The sequence below is a fragment of the Mobula hypostoma genome, chromosome 9, assembly GCF_963921235.1.
Source record: "Mobula hypostoma chromosome 9, sMobHyp1.1, whole genome shotgun sequence".
NCBI lineage: Eukaryota > Metazoa > Chordata > Chondrichthyes > Myliobatiformes > Myliobatidae > Mobula > Mobula hypostoma.
Genome location: NC_086105.1, coordinates 60,502,368 through 60,521,901, shown reverse-complemented (window position 1 = coordinate 60,521,901; position 19,534 = coordinate 60,502,368). Strand labels below are relative to the sequence as shown.

Below are 19,534 nucleotides of genomic sequence, written 5' to 3'. Positions count from 1 at the left end.
TTTATCGAGATAAAGGGTGGAAGAGGCCCTTGTGTCCCTTACAGCCATGCCACTCAGCAACCCCCAAGTTAACCCTAGCCTGCTCACAGGACAATTTACAATGACCAATTGACCTAACAACCGATACGTCCTTGAACTGTGGGAGGAAACTGGAGCACGCTGAGGAAATCCACACCATCACGGGGAGAATGTACAAACTCCTTACAGACTTGCTTGTTGTACAGACTAGCGGAGTGCCCTGCTGCCTACTCAAGGAATATAAAGTCAAGCTGTGGTGTAAGAACCCACCTCCATTTTAAAATAAATGAACAAAAGAGCCTGGAGCTTAAAATATATTTAGTCTTGGTATCACTTTGGATGCATAAGCACCGACATGCTGTTTATGATACAGAGAGTTTACAAAAAGAAAATTGACAGTCAAAACCCGTGCTCACCTCCCCCTTTCCAGCGTGCGCAAAGACTCTCACTGTGAAACAAGGACAGAAGGAAGTCTAACGGGGTTCTGTTATAAGTTTGCTGAAGTTATGCTTCCGAGGATGATGAAATGGCTCATTGTCCTGGGACGGTAAAGAGGAACCATGACGTACAGCGTCTGACTGCCAGATAGTCACCACAGTGGACAATAAATTACTCGCTGGTGGTGGACCGCAATCGGACCGCGTGACAGAGACATGCCCGTGCGCGGTAGAGTACGCTGACAGGCAAGAGGACAAAGAGTGAGGAGGTGCAAGTTTCTAGAACTATCTGAGAATAATGGAGGTTGTTTTAGTAGCAGTTGCCTTTTGGGATTAAGCCAGGGTTGAATCTAATGATCGTTCTCGGGACTTTTGTTTTCAAAGGCATCATGCGAGAGATATTCAGCGTTTCCTTCTCGCAGACGACGGGGTCTGGGGAGGCCTGGGGCAACCTTTACTTGAAGTTGCCGAGCTGGATGGCCGCTCGATTCGTGGCACAGCGGAACGTGATTGGCTGGATCTCCCAGTAAGGGACAGGGTTGTTGAAGAGGCTAATCCCTGAGTACAAGTTCTTCTTGGCGTAGTAATCCTGGCCACAGAAGTCGTTAACGTGCACACTCATAATCAGGTTGTTGTGGAGGTAAACCACCTGTGGGGGAAAAGTGGAAGAAGAGCATAACTAAATAATGAAAGGCTGTACATTGATATCGGGCAATGCACTAGTGTCTCTATCTTTGGTCATAATCTAATAATCTTTTATCAGGTCTCCCCTCAGCCTCTGGCACTGCAGAGAAAACAACTCCAGTGTGCTCAAATGCTCTTCATAGCACACCCTCTAATCCAGGCAGCATGCTGGCAAGCAGCTTCTGCACCTTTTCCAAAGCCTCCCCACCCTTCCTCTAACGGGGCAACTAGAAAAGAATGCAACACTGCAGATGTGGCCTAACCTGAGTGATGGTGACATACCGTTCCCACTCCCATAGTTCTCCATTATTCCTTCATGAATGTGTCTCTTAAATGCCCTAATGTATTTGCCACTGTCATCACCCTGGCAACGCATTCCACACACCCACCACTCTGTGTAAATGTCCAACTTCTGATATCCACTCCTTTTCCTCCGATCCCCTTAAAATTATCCCTTCTCATATTCTGCCCAGGGAAAAAGACACTGGCTGTCTATACCTGTTATCATCTTACACACCTCGACTAAATCATCTCTCATCCTCCTTTGCTCCAAACAGAAAAGCCCCATCTCACACAGCCTATCCTCATAAGACACACTTTCTAAGACAAACAGCATCCTGGTAGGTCTCCTCTGCACCCTCTCCAAAGACTCAATATTCCTTCCCGTATAAGACAACCAGAATTGAATACTATACCCCCGAGGTGGCCTAACTAGAGTTCTATAAAGCTGCAACATAATTTCCTGACCCTCTGACCCATATCTCGTTGGGTATATAACGTTTAGCTTTAACACGACGGACCAAAGGGCCTGTTTTGGTGCTGTGTGACTCTAAAGATGTACAATTTAAAACAATCTTAAAATAATCAAAGAATCAATTGGTATGGGATGTTGGTGAAACCACACTTGGAGTATAGTGTACAGTTTTGGTTGCCTTGCAATAGCCCTCCCCACCATTGAGCACATCTACACGGAGCGATGTCGCAGGAAAGCAGCATCCATCATCAGGGACCCCCTCCACCCAGACCATGCTCTCTTGGGACTCAGACCGCCAGGTTCAGGAACTGTCAGTACCCCTCAGCCATCAGGCTCTTGAACATAAGGGATAACTTCACTCAACTTCACTTGCCCCAAAACTGAACTGTTCCCACAACCTATTGACTCATTTTCATAGACTCTTCAGCACAGGTTGTCAATATTTATTGCTTTTTATTTATTATTATTTTATCCTTTTTTTCTTTGCATTTGCACAGTGTGTTGTCTCTTGCACGCTGGGTGTCTGCCCTGTTGGTACGGTCTTTCATTGATTCTGTTATGGTTATTTGATTTATTGAGTATGCAACAACTTCCCTCCCTCCTACATTACCCTTCATTTTTCTTTCATCCGTCTGCCTGTCTACGGGTCTCTTAAATGTATCTGCCTTTACCACCATCCCTGGCAGCAACCACTTTCTGTGTAAAATCACCTACCTCTGAATTTCCTCTATACTTTCCTCCAATCAGCATAGAGTTACGCCCCTTTGTGTTAGCCATTCCCACCCTGGGAATAAAAGGCCTCTTCGAGATGTAGGAGAGTGAGGGGTGAGCATATACAGGTTTATAAAATCATGAAGGGTGAATACATGGTAGTATTTTTCCCAGGGCAGGTGATATTTTTCCCAGGGAAGGGGGCCGGCACAGTAGTGAGGTGGTTAGTGCAATACTTTATAATGGCAGCTGTAAGATCACATTTAATAGCACCACTGTCCGTAAGGAATCTGTGTGTTCTCCCGGTGAGCGTGTGGATTTCATCCAGGTGCTCCAGTCTCCTGCCACATTCCAAAAATGTACCGTCAGGGCGAGTGAGTTGAGGACACGCTAGGTTGGCACTGGAAGCTGGGTGACGCTAGAGGGCTGCCTCGTAAATCCTCTCTGACTTGATTTGACGTAAATGACATATTTCACTGTACATTTCGATGTCCATGTGACAAATAAAGCTAATCTTTGATCTAAAAAGTGGTGGGTAAAGGCCTAAAGTGAGAACTGAAAAATTTATAAGGGGCCTGAGGGGCAACGTCTTCATGCAAGAGGGTGGTGAATATATGGAACGAGCTGCCATAGGAAGTGATTGGGGCAGGTACAATACAGCATTTAAAAGCCATTTCAATAATTAGACATCTAGATGTGCTGATGGGTCTTGACCCAAAACTTTGACAGTTTATTCCTCTCCATAGATGCTGCCTGGCCTGCTGAGTTCCTCCAGCATTTTGTGTGTGTACTCTGGATTTGCAGCATCTGCAGAATCTCTTGTGTTCACATCTCGTTAAGTACATGGAAAGGTGGGGATTAGGCCAAGCAGGGGGAAATGGCACTCGCTTGGTGGGCACTGTGGTCAGTATAGACAAATTGGGCCAGACAGCCTGTTTTCATGTGGTATTACTCATGAAAGTAATGAGTAATGGGACAGCAAGATCCATCACTCAGGGCAAATGACGTAGTTATCTCTCAGACTGAGCACCGTGTACCTGTATGTATCGATGGTCGGCCAGGCCAGCGGGCACTCTGAGAAGGGCATTGTTGTCCATGTGCAGCTCTCGCAGGTACGGTGCGTTGTCGAGGGAACCATTGTCCACAGTGGCAATCTCATTGAAGCTCAGACCCAGCCTGTGGTGGTGAGAGTCAATTGGATCAGTGCTGTTCACATCACAAGGGCCTGCAGGTCGATCACCAAGAGGCAATCACACTGTTGCGGGACAGCAGCCAGCATTATCACGAACCTTCTCCATCCCGAACATTTTCTTTTCCCCACCCTCTGATTGGGCAGAAGATACAAAAACCTAAAATTATGTGCAATCAGACTCAAGGTCAGCTACCGCCCTCCTGTTAAAAGACTATTAAGTATTTCCCAGTATGATAAGATGGATTCTTGACCTCATAGTCTACTTCATTATGATCTTGCACCTTATTACCTAGCTGTGACCTTGTTGTAGACCTCATTATCTATTTCCTTCACAACAGTAGCATAATATTCATCATTCAGTTACTGTTTCCCTTTGTACTGTCTCACTGCACTGTTACCGTGAAATCAGCCGTGTGGACGCCAAGCTTTTCGCTGTACACGTGACTGCAATGAACCGGTAGCCAACTTTCATCGCAGCGGTTCAAGAAAGCAACTCGCCAGCACCTTCTCAGGGCATGAAGGAACACACAATTAAACGCCAGCTCAGCCTGTGAAGGCCACACATCTTGAATAAAGAAAGGGGTTCTCTCCACAGGGGCCCCTTTCCCTTGCCTTTTGATATTCCCGTCCATCCCATGTGCCTTACGCAGAGGTAACTACAGGGTGTGCTAACATGAGGGTTACGTTACTGGATCAGTGACACACATCCAATTACCAGGACAGAGACCCCTTCTAGTTCCAGGCATTTTAATAATTTAAATAAAATCTGTACTGAAAAATCTTGTATCTGCAATAGTGAAAGTCAATCTACAGATTATAAAAAAATTCAAAGTTCAAAGTAAACCTATCATCAAAGTACGTATATGTCACCAAATACTACCCTGAGATCCGTTTTCTTGCAGGCATTCACAATAGAGAGAAGAAATACAGTAGAACAAACAAAAAACTGGTAAGCAAAAATGTGCAAAAGAAGATCCCAAAAGTTAGTAATAAATAAATAAATAACACTGTGGATTCTGGTTAATTGGAAAACATTTTGGCCCAATTAAGGGTCTGCCCCAATAAGTAGAATTTTCATGGAAATAGTGAAAAAGGTTTAAAACACAAACTGAGTAACAAATGATGTATTTAAATGAAATACAGATTGAATTAGAACATTACCGATGGTATGAGAGTAATATAAAACTTTGTATTAGTTCATAAAAGTTATTGACAGGAATTCATCCAGTGTATACAATGAGCAAACTCAGTGCAGATAATGGACTACCATTATACAATGCTTTCGACGATGACATCTTCCAGATTTTCACTTTCTTTGACCTTTCTCAGATCTTCACCGATCTGACATTCATTTCAAGGGCAAGTAGCGATACATTGATTTTGGAAGCAATTCTCACAAATCATGAAAAAATTAAAAAAAAATAAAGATCCTAGAGTGAGCCACTTGCCTGGTTTCCTGAGCAGTGGGCTGGATATTGATGATACCCTCTTAAATAACCTACTTCCTCAGAAGTTTGTGTGGATTCAGCAGGTCACCTAAAACTTTGGTAAACCTCTGTAGATACACAGAGGAGAGGATCTTAATTAGTTGGATCACAGCCTGGTATGGAAACACCAATGCCCAGCGATGGAAAAGACTATAGAAAGTGATGGATACAGCCCGGTCCATCACAGGAAAAGCCCTCCCCACCACTGAGCAGAGTTTGCACATTGTCTTCTGCACATTGACTGTCAGTCTATATGTACAGTTTACCATAAATTCTACGGCATTTCTTTACTTTCCTGTAAAAGCCTGCTAAAAATGAATCTCATGGTGACATATACATCTGTTGATAGTAAATTTACTCTGACTTTGACTTTGATCTTTGTGAAACACACCCACTCCAGCTTCCGTCATTTAATGCTTTATAAACATTAACAGGGAGCAGGGGTGCCACAGGGGAAAATAGGCTAGAAGCAAAGAAGCCACAACGATTATGAAATGAAATTTGGAAGAAGGTACATCAGTGAACACATATAGATAGTGCGCTCGAGTTTCAGCTTACCTGACCAAGTTGTGGAGACCCTTCAGAGAATCAGCTTTCACCCGAGTGATTTTATTACCATCCAGATGAATTTCAGACAGGGAACTTGGGAGGTCTAGTTGGGAAGAGAAATTATGAAAAATGAATACAAGAGATTCCGCGGATACTGGAAATCCAGAGTAACAGATCAGGCAGCATCTATAGAGAGTAATAAAGCACCAACATTTCAGGTCAAGACCCTTCTTCATGAAGTCATTTTGAAGGGTCTCAGCCCACGTCAGCTCTTTATTCCTCTCCTGACCTGGAGAGCTCCTCCAGTGTTTTGTGTGTGTTTATCCAGAATGAACGAGGTGCGACTATAGAACTGGAGGTTCAGCCGTAAACTTTGCCCCTTGATCTGACAACTCATTTTCAAGGGCTCTTTACAACACATGCTCCTGTTACTATTTTTATTTGCCCAGTTTATCTTTTGCACATTAGTTGTTTGTCCGTATTTGTCTGTTTATGTACAGGATTTTGTAAAAGTTACTGTATTTCATTTTTTCTGTGAATGTTAGCAATAAAAATGTTTGATAATAATTTTACTTTGAACCGTGGCTCCAGAAACATTCCGGAGATGTGGAATTCCCCACTCCTGCGTGTGCCCAGTAAAGAGTGGTGGGACGTCAACTGGTGGAATCATAGGACAAGAAATTCCACTCCCCCTTAATGTGCTCCTGCAGGTTTCCACAAATAAAACCAAGTGAGGGGTTTGATGTTTAATGAAACCTGTAACACATTTTACTGAACTCCAAAACCTAAACACAAAAGTGTGCTAAAAATCTTTATGTAATAACGTCACTACAACAAACCAGCTCATAATGTGAAACCCCAACTCAATGATGGTGATTGTGGATTATGTATATTTTTCCCAATTGCATTACCCTAGACGGCAACCCACCCCATTCCCCCCCCCCGGCCCCCCCAGAATTCATTAAAACCGACATTGTGAGCCTGTCTGGGGCTTGGACCAGCTGTATGGCTCGGATCCTGTGTTCCATGGGTAGAGGAATAGCAGGTGCCTCTGGCTCATCCAGAGGTGTGTTGACACATTCGTCGTCACGTCGTGACAGCAGGGGTATGGTAGCAGAATACTCCAAATCCTGGTGGGCCGGTTTATGGTGATCTACTGAAATACATTCCGGTTTGCCCCTCTTATCTAAGATAGAAGTCTTTTCTCCCCATTCCAAAATGCAGAATCGGTCACTGTAAGGGGGCCTGAGGGGATGCTGGTGTGCGTCATGGCGGACGAAAAACACCGAGGCAGAATGTGGGTCAACGGCAACCCAAGAGTGCTGTATTCCATGATGGGAGGTAGGAATAGATGCCAGTGAATTGAATTTACTGAGGAGGGTGGAACGCGGCTGAGGGGTCGACCAGCTGTAGTGGTGTTAGGAATGAAATCACCTGGCACTCGTAACGACTGCCAGTATACCAACTCAGCCACGGACGACTGCAGTTTGAGCAGTAGGGCCCATGGGAGACAATCATGCCAGTACTCATCAGTCAGGGAAGCCCTCAGAGCTGCTTAATAGAGACAGTCAAACGTGTTGCACTTCCTTTGGGGGATGGAGGTGCTGGCTGAAGAAGGCGAGTGGCTGCCACACGCCTCCAACCAACTGTTCGTGCACAGAACCCACAGCATAGTCTGAAGTGCCTGTGGTAATGGCTATGGGTGCCTTGGGGAGCATTACATTGGAGAGAGCTCGTTTGGTGTCATCAAATGCCCTGGTCATGTCCGCTGACCAGTCAAGCACTTGATGAGGGGTTTTGCCTTTAAGCACACTGTACTGGGGAAGCATAAGTTCAGCAGCTCATGGAATGAAGCGGTGATAGAAGTTCACCCTGCCTGAAAATTCCTGTAGTTTTTTAGTAGAGTGGGGCAGTGGGAAATCTATAATAGCCGTTACATTTGATGGGAGGGGTTTCGCAACTTCTGTGGAGATGTGATAGCTGAGAAAGTCAATGGTTGACAACCCAAACTGGCATTTAATGGGGTTAATAATCAACCTGTGGTGGCTCAGGCCCTTGAAAAGTATGTGGAGGTGAGATACATGTTTGGATTTGTACTCACTGGTGACAAGTATGTCATCTAGGTCAGTGGTCCCCAACCACCGGGCCGCAAAGCACGTGGTACCGGGCTGCGAGGAAACAATATGATTTGGCGATATGAAACGATATGAGACAGCTGCACCTTTCCTCATTCCCTGTCACACCCACTGTTGACTAACACCCCTCCCACCCCCGTCGGCCGGTCCTCAAGAATATTGTCAATATTAAACTGGTCCATGGTGCAAAAAAGGTTGGGACCCCTGATCTAGGTTAACAAAAAGAAGATCTACGTTTTTTTAATACAGAGTCCATCAACCATTGGAAAGTCTGTGCTGCATTTTTCAGTCCAAACAGCATGAGCAGAAGCTCAAAAATGTCAAATGGGGTACTAACAACTACTTTGAGAATGTTCTCTGAGCACCTAGGCACCCAATGGAAGCCCCTAACTAGATTGACTTTGGAAAAATTAACTTTCTGGCTAAACATGCCGAAAAGTCTTGGATGTATGAAACTGGGTAACATTCAGGGGTTTTAAAGGCATCCGTTACTCTTGCGAGACCGTGGATCTGCGCTTGGAAAGTCTTCACTCTCCAGGGCGCAGGCCTGGGCAAGGTTGTATGGAAGACAGGAAGTTGCCCATGCTGCAAGCCTCCCCTCTCCACGACACCAATGTTGTCCAAGGGAAGGACATTAGGACCCATACAGCTTGGCACCAGTTCGTCGCAGAGCAATGTGTGATTAAGTGCCTTGCTCAAGGACACAACACGTTGCTTCGGCTGGGGCTCGAACTCACGACCTTCAGGTCGCTAGTCCAATGCCTTAACCACTTGGCCACGTGCCCACACTCAGGGGTGGTGGCCTCATTAAGGCATCTGTAATCACAACATGGGTAGCAACCACCATTGGACTTAGGGACCATATGGAGAGGTAAAGCCCGGGGGATATTTGACTAGTGTACAATGCCAAGTCGTTCCATATTGGCAAACTCAGCCTTCACAGTTGCCAGTTGTAATAGATGAGTTTTACAGTGATCGGTATTAGCGGGTTCAGGCGTGTGTTCAAATAGACTCTCTGCTCTCGCAGCCATGGAACTGCCGAGTGACACTACCATGTGGCAGAGTTTGGTGTTGTCAGCGGTAAATTCTTGCAGAGTGAATTGAGCCTCAGGTTGTACAAACCAAGTGACGGCATTTTGCTCCCAAAACCCTGGCAGTTTCACAGCAACTGCATTGGCGGACATGTTCAATAACTCTAGAATCATCACAGAGCATCAGGCTCACCAATGCAGGTTTTCACAAATAAAACGGAGTGAGGTGTTTTATGTTTAACGAAACCCGTAACACATTTTATTGAACTCCAAACGTGCGCTTAAAATCCTTACATAACAACGTTGTCAAGTCAGACCAGCCTCTTAAAGTGAAACCCCAACTCAATGTCGGTGGTTATGAACTATGTACTTTTCTCAAAGTTATGTTACCCTACTCTCCCTCCCTCCCAGAAAATATTGGGACTGTCTAATCACCCATCATAATTTAAAAAGTGCTGTTAAGAATCAGATAGATCATTTAGAATCATAGAACACCACAGATCAGAAACAGGCCCTCCGTCCCATCTAGTCCATGCCAAACTATAACTCTGTCTGGTCCAATCGAGCTGCACCAGGACCATAGCCCTCACATCTGTGTACCTATCCGAATTTCTCTTAAATGCTGAAATCAAGTTCACATCCACCACTTCAGCTGGCAGCTCGTTCCACACTGTCATCTCCCTCTAAGTGAAAAAGCTCCCCCTTAAACACATCATATTTCACCCTTAACCTATGGCCTCTAGTTTCAATCTCACCTGTCCTCAGTGGAAAAAGCCTGCTTGCATTTACCCTACCTATACCCCTTATAATTTTATATACATCTATCAAATCATTCTCCCATGCTCCTGGGAAAAATGTCTTAACCTATTCTACCTTTTCCTATAAATTAGGTCCTCTATTCCCGGCAACATCCTTGTAAATTTCCTCTGGACCTTTTCAATCTTTCCCGTAGGTAGGTGACCGGAACTATGCACAATACTCCATATTAAGTCTCACCATCTACATAATTTCAACATAATATCCCTACTCCTGTACTTAAGACTTTGCGTTATGAAGGCCAATGTGCTAAGAGTTCTCTTTTCGAGCCTATCTACCTGTGACGCCATTTCCAAGGAACTATGGGTTTGTATTCCCAGATCCATCTGTTCTACCACACTCCACAGTGCTATACCATTCACTGTGTCAGTCCCACCCTAGTTTGTCCTCCAAAAGTGGACACTACACACTTGTCTGAAATAATTTCCATCTGCCACTTCCTTCCTCACTTTACACCATGCCCCCAAATTCGGTGTCGTCTGCAAACTTGCTGATCCAGTTTACCACATTATTATCCAGATCACTGATGTAAATGACAAACAACAAAGGACCCAGCACCGCTCACTGCGGTACACCACTCGTCACAGGCCCCCAGTCAGAGAGACAGCTCTCTACTACCACCCTCTGGTTTGTCCCACAAGCCCATGTCGAATCGTTTTTCATTCTGATTTGCCATCTTTCCTTAGGTAAGTGAGTAGAACTGCACGGTTAAGTTCAAGCACTGCCAATAATGACTACAAGGCCAGCACAGAAGGAACACAATGACTTCATCAATTTGTGCAGTTGGAGGGGGAGAGAGGTGGGTGGGCTCGAAGCCACAGAAGGATTTAAAATCAAGGATGATGGTTTTAAAAATTGGTTGCTAGACCCTGAGACACTGAAGATAAGTGAGGGTAGGTGCGGTGGGTGAACAGGGCTCAGTAGAAAATAGAGTTGACTGTGTATTGGAGTATTCAGATCTGGAGGGAGCAAAGACAGGGGTGAAGGGATGCAGCCAGACAATCTATGAAAGGATATAAATGTCATAGAGCTGAAAATAGCCAATCTCAATGAAGACCATAAGACATAGGAGCAGAATTAGACCATTCGGCCCATCAAGTCTGCTCACCATTCCATCATGGCTGATTTAATTTCCCTCTCAACCCCATTCTCCTGCTTTCTCCCCGTAACCTTTGCCACCCTCACTAATCAAGAACTCTGGTTTAAATTTACCCAGTGATTTGGCATCCATAGCCATGTGTGGCAATTCACAACCCTCTGGCTAAAGAACTCCCTCCTCATCTCTGTTCTAAATGGACACTCCTCTATTCTGAGGATGTGCCCTCTGGTTCTAGATCCCCCCTCCCCCATAGAAAATATCTGTTCCATATCTGCTCTGTCTAGGCCTTTAAATATTTTTTGTTGTAGTCTGGCGTACTGACCTCTACCTTGCCGAGGCACAGCGACAACTCACGGATACCTCCTCTTATTTACCCCTCGATCGTGACCCCACTAAGGAGCACCAGGCCATTGTCTCCCACACTATCAATGACTTTATCCGCTCAGGGGATCTCCCATCCACTGCTACCAACCTTATAGTTCCCACACCCTGCACTTCCCGTTTCTACCTCCTACCCAAGATCCACAAACCTGCCTGTCCTGGCCGACCTATTGTCTCAGCTTGCTCCTGCCCCACCGAACTCGTTTCTGCATACCTCGACACTGTTTTATCACCCCTTGTTCAATCCCTTCCGACCTATGTTCGTGACACTTCTCACGCTCTTAAACTTTTCGATGATTTTAAGTTCCCTGGCCCCCACCGCTTTATTTTCACCTTGGATGTCCAGTCCCTATATACTTCCATCCCCCATCAGGAAGGTCTCAAAGCTCTACGCTTCTTTTTGGATTCCAGACCTAATCAGTTCCCCTCTACCACCACTCTGCTCCGTCTAGCAGAATTAGTCCTTACTCTTAATAATTTCTCCTTTTGCTCCTCCCATTTCCTCCAAACTAAAGGTGTAGCTATGGGCACCCGTATGGGTCCTAGCTATGCCTGCCTTTTTGTTGGGTTTGTGGAACAATCTATGTTCCGTGCCTATTCTGGTATCTGTCCCCCACTTTTCCTTCGCTACATCGACGACTGCATTGGCGCTGCTTCCTGCACGCATGCAGAACTCGTTAACTTTATTAACTTTGCCTCCAACTTTCACCCTGCCCTCAAGTTTACCTGGTCCATTTCTGACACCTCCCTCCCCTTTCTAGATCTTTCTGTCTCTGTCTCTGGAGACAGCTTATCCACTGATGTCTACTATAAGCCTACTGACTCTCACAACTATCTGGACTATTCCTCTTCTCACCCTATCTCTTGCAAAAACGCCATCCCCTTCTCGCAATTCCTCCGTCTCCGCCGCATCTACTCTCAGGATGAGGCTTTTCATTCTAGGACGAGGGAGATGTCTTCATTTTTTAAAGAAAGGGGCTTCCCTTCCTCCACTATCAACTCTGCTCTTAAACGCATCTCCCCCATTTCACGTACATCTGCTCTCACTCCATCCTCCCACCACCCCACTAGGAATAGGGTTCCCCTGGTCCTCACCTACCACCCCACCAGCCTCCGGGTCCAACATATTATTCTCCGTAACTTCCGCCACCTCCAACGGGATCCCACCACTAAGCATATCTTTCCCTCCCCGCCTCTCTCTGCATTCCGCAGGGATCGCTCCCTACACAACTCCCTTGTCCATTCGTCCCCCCCATCCCTCCCCACTGATCTCCCTCCTGGCCCTTATCCGTGTAAGCGGAACAAGTGCTACACATGCCCTTACACTTCCTCCCTTACCACCATTCAGGGCCCCAAACAGTCCTTCCAGGTGAGGCATCACTTCACCTGTGAGTCGACTGGGGTGATATACTGCGTCCGGTGCTCCCGATGTGGCCTTTTATATATTGGTGAGACCCGACGCAGACTGGGAGACCGCTTTGCTGAACATCTACGCTCTGTCCGCCAGAGAAAGCAGGATCTCCCAGTGGCCACACATTTTAATTCCACATCCCATTCCCATTCTGACATGTCTATCCACGGCCTCCTCTACTGTAAAGATGAAGCCACACTCAGGTTGGAGGAACAACACCTTATATTCCGTCTGGGTAGCCTCCAACCTGATGGCATGAACATTGACTTCTCTAACTTCCGCTAGGCCCCACCTCCCCCTCGTACCCCATCTGTTACTCTTTTTAATGCACACATTCTTTCTCTCACTCTCCTTTTTCTCCCTCTGTCCCTCTGAATATACCTCTTGCCCATCCTCTGGGTCACCCCCCCCCGTCTTTCTTCCCGGACCTCCTGTCCCATGATCCTCTCGTATCCCCTTCTGCCTATCACCTGTCCAGCTCTCGGCTCCATCCCTCCCCCTCCTGTCTTCTCCTATCATTTTGCATCTCCCCCTCCCCCTCCAGCTTTCAAATCCCTTACTCACTCTTCCTTCAGTTAGTCCTGACGAAGGATCTCGGCCTGAAACGTCGACTGCGCCTCTTCCTATAGATGCTGCCTGGCCTGCTGCGTTCACCAGCAACTTTGATGTATGTTGCTTGAATTTCCAGCATCTGCAGAATTCCTGTTGTTTGCCTTTAAATATTTGATAGGTTTCAGTGAGATCCCCCTCATTCTTCTAAACTCCAGCGAGTACAGGCCCAGAGCGATCAAAACTTCCTAATGTGTTAACCCTTTCATTCCTGGAATCATTCTACTGAGCCTTAATGCCAGTGAAGGCGGGTGTCAGGGACTTTGAAGCTCGATCCAGGTGTCTGAAACGACACCAAAGTACTGTAAACTAAATGGCTCCAAAAAGATGCCAAACATTTAACAGGTTTCCTACAGGACTTGTGCTGCTGACAGGAAAATTGATTCAAATAAATACACAGTATAGTGTGGTTTCCATTTGGGACAAATTTGTTTAAAATGCCTTAAAACTACAAAGGACCAGTAAAGTAACCTGCATTCCTGTGGCATATGATAATTTGACCCGTGGTGAATGACCTCTCAACTCCACCTGAAGAAGTGTGATTGGACGATTCCCAAGATGGAGTTTCGATCAGTATAAAGCATCAGGCAGAGCCTTGGGTGAAACCTGCTTCCTCCACCCTTCCTGGCACAGGTTCCAGAGACCTTTCAAAGCTTCTTCTGCCAATTTCCCCAAGTCAGTCATGTCTTGCCTAAATCCTCATTAAAAACTCTAAATGATTTTGAACTTGGCTATTAACTGTTTATAACCTTCCCCACTCTGCTTCAGTTCCCTGATCTTCCTCACTTGAGATCCCTCAGCCCCTCCCTGTCCAGGTTCCCATCCCACTGCAACTTTCTCACTGCCTCCCTCCCCCGGCTCCCTCACTCCCTCCACACTCCTGCTCACTCACTCACTTCCCACCCCGGCTCCCTCACTCCCTCCCATCCCTGGCTCCCTCACTCCCTCCCCACACGGGCTTACTCACTCCCTCCTTGACCTGGCTCCCTCACTCCCTCCCCGCCCCCCCGGCTCCCTCCCCACCTCTCCAACATGTGCAGCAACCAATGTACTCCTGAGCTCAGGAGTACAAACACACCACGGTTCCAAATGGACACACCAACCCCTTTGAGCTCAGTTACGGTGTTGTTTTTACAGCCCCGCTCTCTAATTACCTTTGGGAATTGCTGTCAGATCGGAATCTGACAGTCGAATGAAGGAAAGCTTCTTCAGGCCCTTAAAAGCCCCACTGTCAATGCCAGAGTTCTTCAGGGGGTTGCTGCCCATTTCTGAGGAGTGAGAAACAATCGAAAAGAAACATTAGAATCATAGGATGCCATTCTGGTCCATGGAACACCTGCCTGCTCTTTGAATTACCCGGTTATTCCCACTTATCTGCTCTGATGGCAGAGTTGCATGCTGAGTAGCACGTCGATTTACAGTACCAGGTTTGGCCGTTCCATTCCCACCGCTGTCTGTAGGTTCCCCCGTGACCATATGGGTTTCTTCCAGGTGCTATGGTTTCCTCTTAGGCTCCAAGGACGTGTGGTTAGGGTTAGAGTTGGTAAGTTGTGGACACACTATGTAGGCATTGTAAGCATGCCAACACTTGCAGGCTGCCACCAACACGTCCTTGTTCTGGGTTGGTCGTGGGAATAAAACAACACATTTCACCTTGTGCTTCGAAATGCGCATGACAGATAAAGCTAATCTTTAACCTCTAAATTGATCTATCTTCTTACTGCATAGCAGTCAGCACTAATGACCGGGGGTCAATTCCTGTCACTGTCTGTAAGGAATTGACACTGTATGTACGTTCTCCCCGAGGCCACAGGGGTTTCCTCCAGGTGCTCTGGTTCCTCCTACCTTCCAAAGACGTACAAGTTAGTGAGTTGTGGACATACTGTGTTGACATTGGAAATACGGTGAAAATTATGAGCTGCCCAGCACAATCCTCACTGATTTGATTTGATGCAGATGACACGTTTCACTGTATGCTTCTATGTACATATGACAAATAAAACTTAACTTACTTTCTTTCTTCTTTCATTAACCTGTAAACCTTTCCTTCCATTTTTCTATCATCCCTGTGTCTATCTAAGAGTTTCTTGATTGCCTCTAATGTATCTGTATTTACCATCACTCCTGTTAGAGTGTTCCACATAACCACCTCTCTCTGTGTAAAGAACATACATCCTGCCTATACTTTCCTCCAATTATTCTAAAATTATACCCCTGGTATTAGCCACTTCCGTCCTGGGAAATAGTGCGTGGCTGTTCACTCAATCTATGTCTCTTATCTTTTTGTATACTGCTGTTGTCACCTCTCATCTTCTTTCTTTCCAAAGAGAAAAGCCCTAGTTCATATAAGACATGTTCTTTAAATGGATCACCTCCCCCCCCACCCCCACTTCAAACAACATCCCAGGAAACACCAAGAGTTAAAAGTGGTGGCAAATATGGTGCAGAGGTCCAATGCTTGAGAGAATCAGGAGAGTTTGAACCTGACCTCAGTGAGGGTGAAAGCAGTGTGCCATACCCAAGGCGTAGACCTCTGACAGATTGTCAAAGGTGTTCTTCTTCACTTTGGTGATCTCGTTCTCGTGGACACGCAGCTCTTGGAGCGAGGAAGGCATGTTGATTGGGATCTCCTTCAGAAGGTTCTTGGACAGGTACAGTCTCTGTAACTTTACCAGAGGGGCAAAAGCTTTGGGATGAACTGTGCTGATCTTGTTGTTAACCAAGATTAAGGCCTGCAAGAGGAGGAGAGCCAATCAAAATAAATCTTGCCATGCCAAACTACCATTTTCCTTGGCTTGAGTACAATCTGTTCCACAAAAATAACACTACCACCTTAAAAATCATGACTTAAGCATAGAGTAAATTGTAGCCATACATTCACATCCAAAGTTCAAAGTAAATTTATTATCAAAATATATACTTGTCACCATATACAACCCTGAGATTCATTTTCTTTCAGGCATTCACAGGAAATGCAAAGAAACACAATAGAATCAATGACAGACAAATACCAATATGAAAAAGACAACAAACTTCTCCCTCTCAAACTGCACAGTGAATTCTATCATATTATAATCAAATCTCTTCAAGGTTCCTTTACCTTAAGCTCCCTAATCACAGTATCCAATCCAGAATTGCCTCTTTTCTAGTGCGCTCAACCACAAGGTACCTAACAAGCCGTCTCACAGGCACTTTACAAATTTCCTCTTATGGGATCCAGCACCAACCTGATTTTCCTAAACTACAGTACTGTGCAAAAGTCTTAGACACACACACACACACACACACACACACACACACATCTATCTATCTGTCTATCTATCTATATATGGCTAGAGTGCCTAAGATTTTGCTTGCATTCACTCTATCTATACCCATCATAATTTTATATACCTCTATCAAATTTCCCCTCATTCTTCTACATTCCAGGGAATAAAGTCCTAACCTATTCAACCTTTCTCTGTAACTCAGTTTCTCAAGTCCTGGCAACATCCTTGTAAACCTTCTCTGCGCTCTTTCAACCTTATTAATATCCTTCCTGTAATTTGGTGACCAAAACTGCACACAATACTCCAAATCTGGCCTCACCAACGCCTTACACAACCTCACCATAACATTCCACTCTTATAATCAATACTTTGATTTTTAAAGGCCAATGTACCAAAAGCTCTCTTTACGACCCTATCTACTTGTGACTCCACTTTTCGGGAATTTTGTATCTGTATTCCCAGATCCCTCTGTTCTACTGCATTCCTCAGTGCCCTACTGTTTTCACACTTATCTGTATTAAACTCCATCTGCCATTTTTCAGCCCATTTTTCCAGCTGGTCCAAATCCCTCTGCAAGCTTTGAAAACCTTCCTCACTGTCCACTACACCTCCAATCTTTGTATCATCAGCAAATTTGCTGATCCACTTTACCACATTATCATCTAGATCATTGATATGGATGACAAATAACAATGGACCCAGCACTGATCCCTGTGGCACACCACTAGTCACAGGCCTCCACTCAGAGAAGCAATCCTCCACTACCACTCTCTGGCTTCTTCTATTGAGCCAATGTCTAATCCAATTTACTACCTCTTCATGTATACCTAGTGGCTGAATCTTCCTAACCAACCTGCCATGCGGGACCTTGTCAAAGGCCTTACTGAAGTCCATGTAGACAACATCCACTGCCTTCCCTTCATCCGCTTTCCTGGTAACCTCCTCGAAAAACTCTAATAGATTGGTCAAACATGACCTACCACGCACAAAGCCATGTTGACTCTCCCTAATAAGTCCCTGTCTATCCAAATACTTGTAGATCCTATCTCTTTGTACTCCTTCCAATAATTTACCTACTACCAACATCAAATTTACTGGCCTATAATTTCCCAGATTACTTTTAGAGCCTTTTTTAAACAACAGAACAACATTAGCTATCCTCCAAACCTCTGGCATCTCACCCATAGATACCGACATTTTAAATATATCTGCCAGGGCCCCTGCAATTTCAACACTAGTCTCCTTCAAGGTCTGAGGGAATACCCTGTCAGTCCTGGGGATTTATCTATTCTGATTTGCCTCAAGATAGCAAGCACCTCCTCCTCTTCAATCTGTATAGGTTCCATGACCTCACTACTTGCTTGCCTTATTTCCATAGACTCCATGCCAGTTTCCTTAGTAAACACAGATGCAAAAAACCCATTTAAGATCTCCCCCCATTTCTTTTGGTTCCATACATGGCCGACCCATGATGGACTGGGCCATATCCATTACTTGTGGTAGGATTTTCCATTCAAAGGCGTTGGTGTTTCCAACTTATTAACCTTGGAATGTAGCAGGGAGCTGGAGCACCTGGAGGAAGCCCACGTGGTCAATGCATGGAATGCACCAGCTCCTTAAGGCAGCAGAGGGAATTGAACCCTGATGGTCGACTGCAGGTGCTGTAAAGCACTACACTCACCTCAACACTACCACAGTGCTTATTCTATCTATCGAGGTGGAAGGGAAGGAGAACAATAACAGATTGCAGAACGTAACAGTGCAGCAATACATAGAGGTACCTACTGGAGAAGGGGCAGTGTGGATCTCCCGTTAGGGAATGAGATAGGTCAGGTGACGGAGGTTTGTGTTGGGGAGCACTTCGTGTCCAGTGATCACAATACCATTAGTTTCAATATAATTATGGAGAAGGATAGGTCTGGACCCAGGGTTGAGATTTTTGATTGGAGAAAGGCTAACTTTAAGGAGATGCGAAAGGATTTAGAAGGAGTGGATTGGGACAAATTGTTTTATGGGGAGGATGTAATAGAGAAATGGAGGTCATTTAAAGGTGAAATTTTGAGGGTACCAAATCTTTATGTTCCTGTTAGGTTGAAAGGAAAGGTTAAAAGTTTGAGAGAGCCATGGTTTTCAAGGGATATTGGAAACTTGGTTCGGAAAAAGAAAGATATCTACAATAAATATAGGCAGCATGGAGTAAATGAGGTGCTCGAGAAATATAAAGAATATAAAAAGAATCTTAAGAAAGAAATTAGAAAAGCTAAAAGAAGATATGCAGCTGTTTTGGCAAGTAAGGTGAAAATAAATCCAAAGGGTTTCTACAGTTATATTAATAGCAAAAGGATAGTGAGGGATAAAATTGGTCCCTTAGAGAATCAGAGTGGACAGCTATGTGTGGAGCCAAAAGAGATGGGGGAGATTTTAAACAATTTCTTTTCTTCAGTATTCACTAAGGAGAAGGATATTGAATTGTGTAAGGTAGGGGAAACAGATAGGGAAGTTATGGAAACTATGATGATTAAAGAAGAGCAAGTACTGAGCTTTTAAGGAATATAAAAGTGGATAAGTCTCCGGGTCCTGTCAGGATATTCACCAGGACCTTGAGGAAAGTTAGTGTGGAAATAGCTGGGGCCCTGACAGAAATATTTCAAATGTCATTAGAAACAGGGTGGTGCCAGAGGATTGGCGTATTGCTCGTGTTGTTCCATTGTTTAAAAAGGGTTCTAAGAGAAAATCTAGCAATTATCGGCCTGTGAGTTTGACGTCAGTGGTGGGTAAATTAATGGAAAGTATTCTTAGAGACGGTATATATAATTATCTGGATAGACAGGGTCTGATTAGGAACAATCAACATGGATTTGTGCATGGAAAGTCATGTTTGACAAATCTTATTGAATTCTTTGAAGAGGTTACTAGGAAAGTTGACAAGGGTAAAGCGGTGGATATTGTCT

The 19,534-nt window shown here is 45.0% G+C and overlaps 1 protein-coding gene across 2 annotated transcripts in view; it reads right to left on the bottom strand.

The window, feature by feature from the left end:
* Nucleotides 1–324: 324 nt before the first annotated feature.
* The window catches only part of dcn (decorin), a 69,675-nt gene continuing 50,465 nt past the window's right edge, over nucleotides 325–19,534 (bottom strand). For both annotated transcript variants that reach the window (XM_063059711.1, XM_063059712.1), the window contains exons 4-8: nucleotides 15,833–16,046; nucleotides 14,469–14,582; nucleotides 5,842–5,935; nucleotides 3,642–3,780; nucleotides 325–1,104 (exon numbers count right to left, since the gene is read on the bottom strand). In XM_063059711.1, coding sequence (XP_062915781.1) covers nucleotides 910–1,104; nucleotides 3,642–3,780; nucleotides 5,842–5,935; nucleotides 14,469–14,582; nucleotides 15,833–16,046 — 756 coding nt within the window. In that variant the 3' untranslated portion in view covers nucleotides 325–909. The remainder of the gene's footprint in view (nucleotides 1,105–3,641; nucleotides 3,781–5,841; nucleotides 5,936–14,468; nucleotides 14,583–15,832; nucleotides 16,047–19,534) is intronic.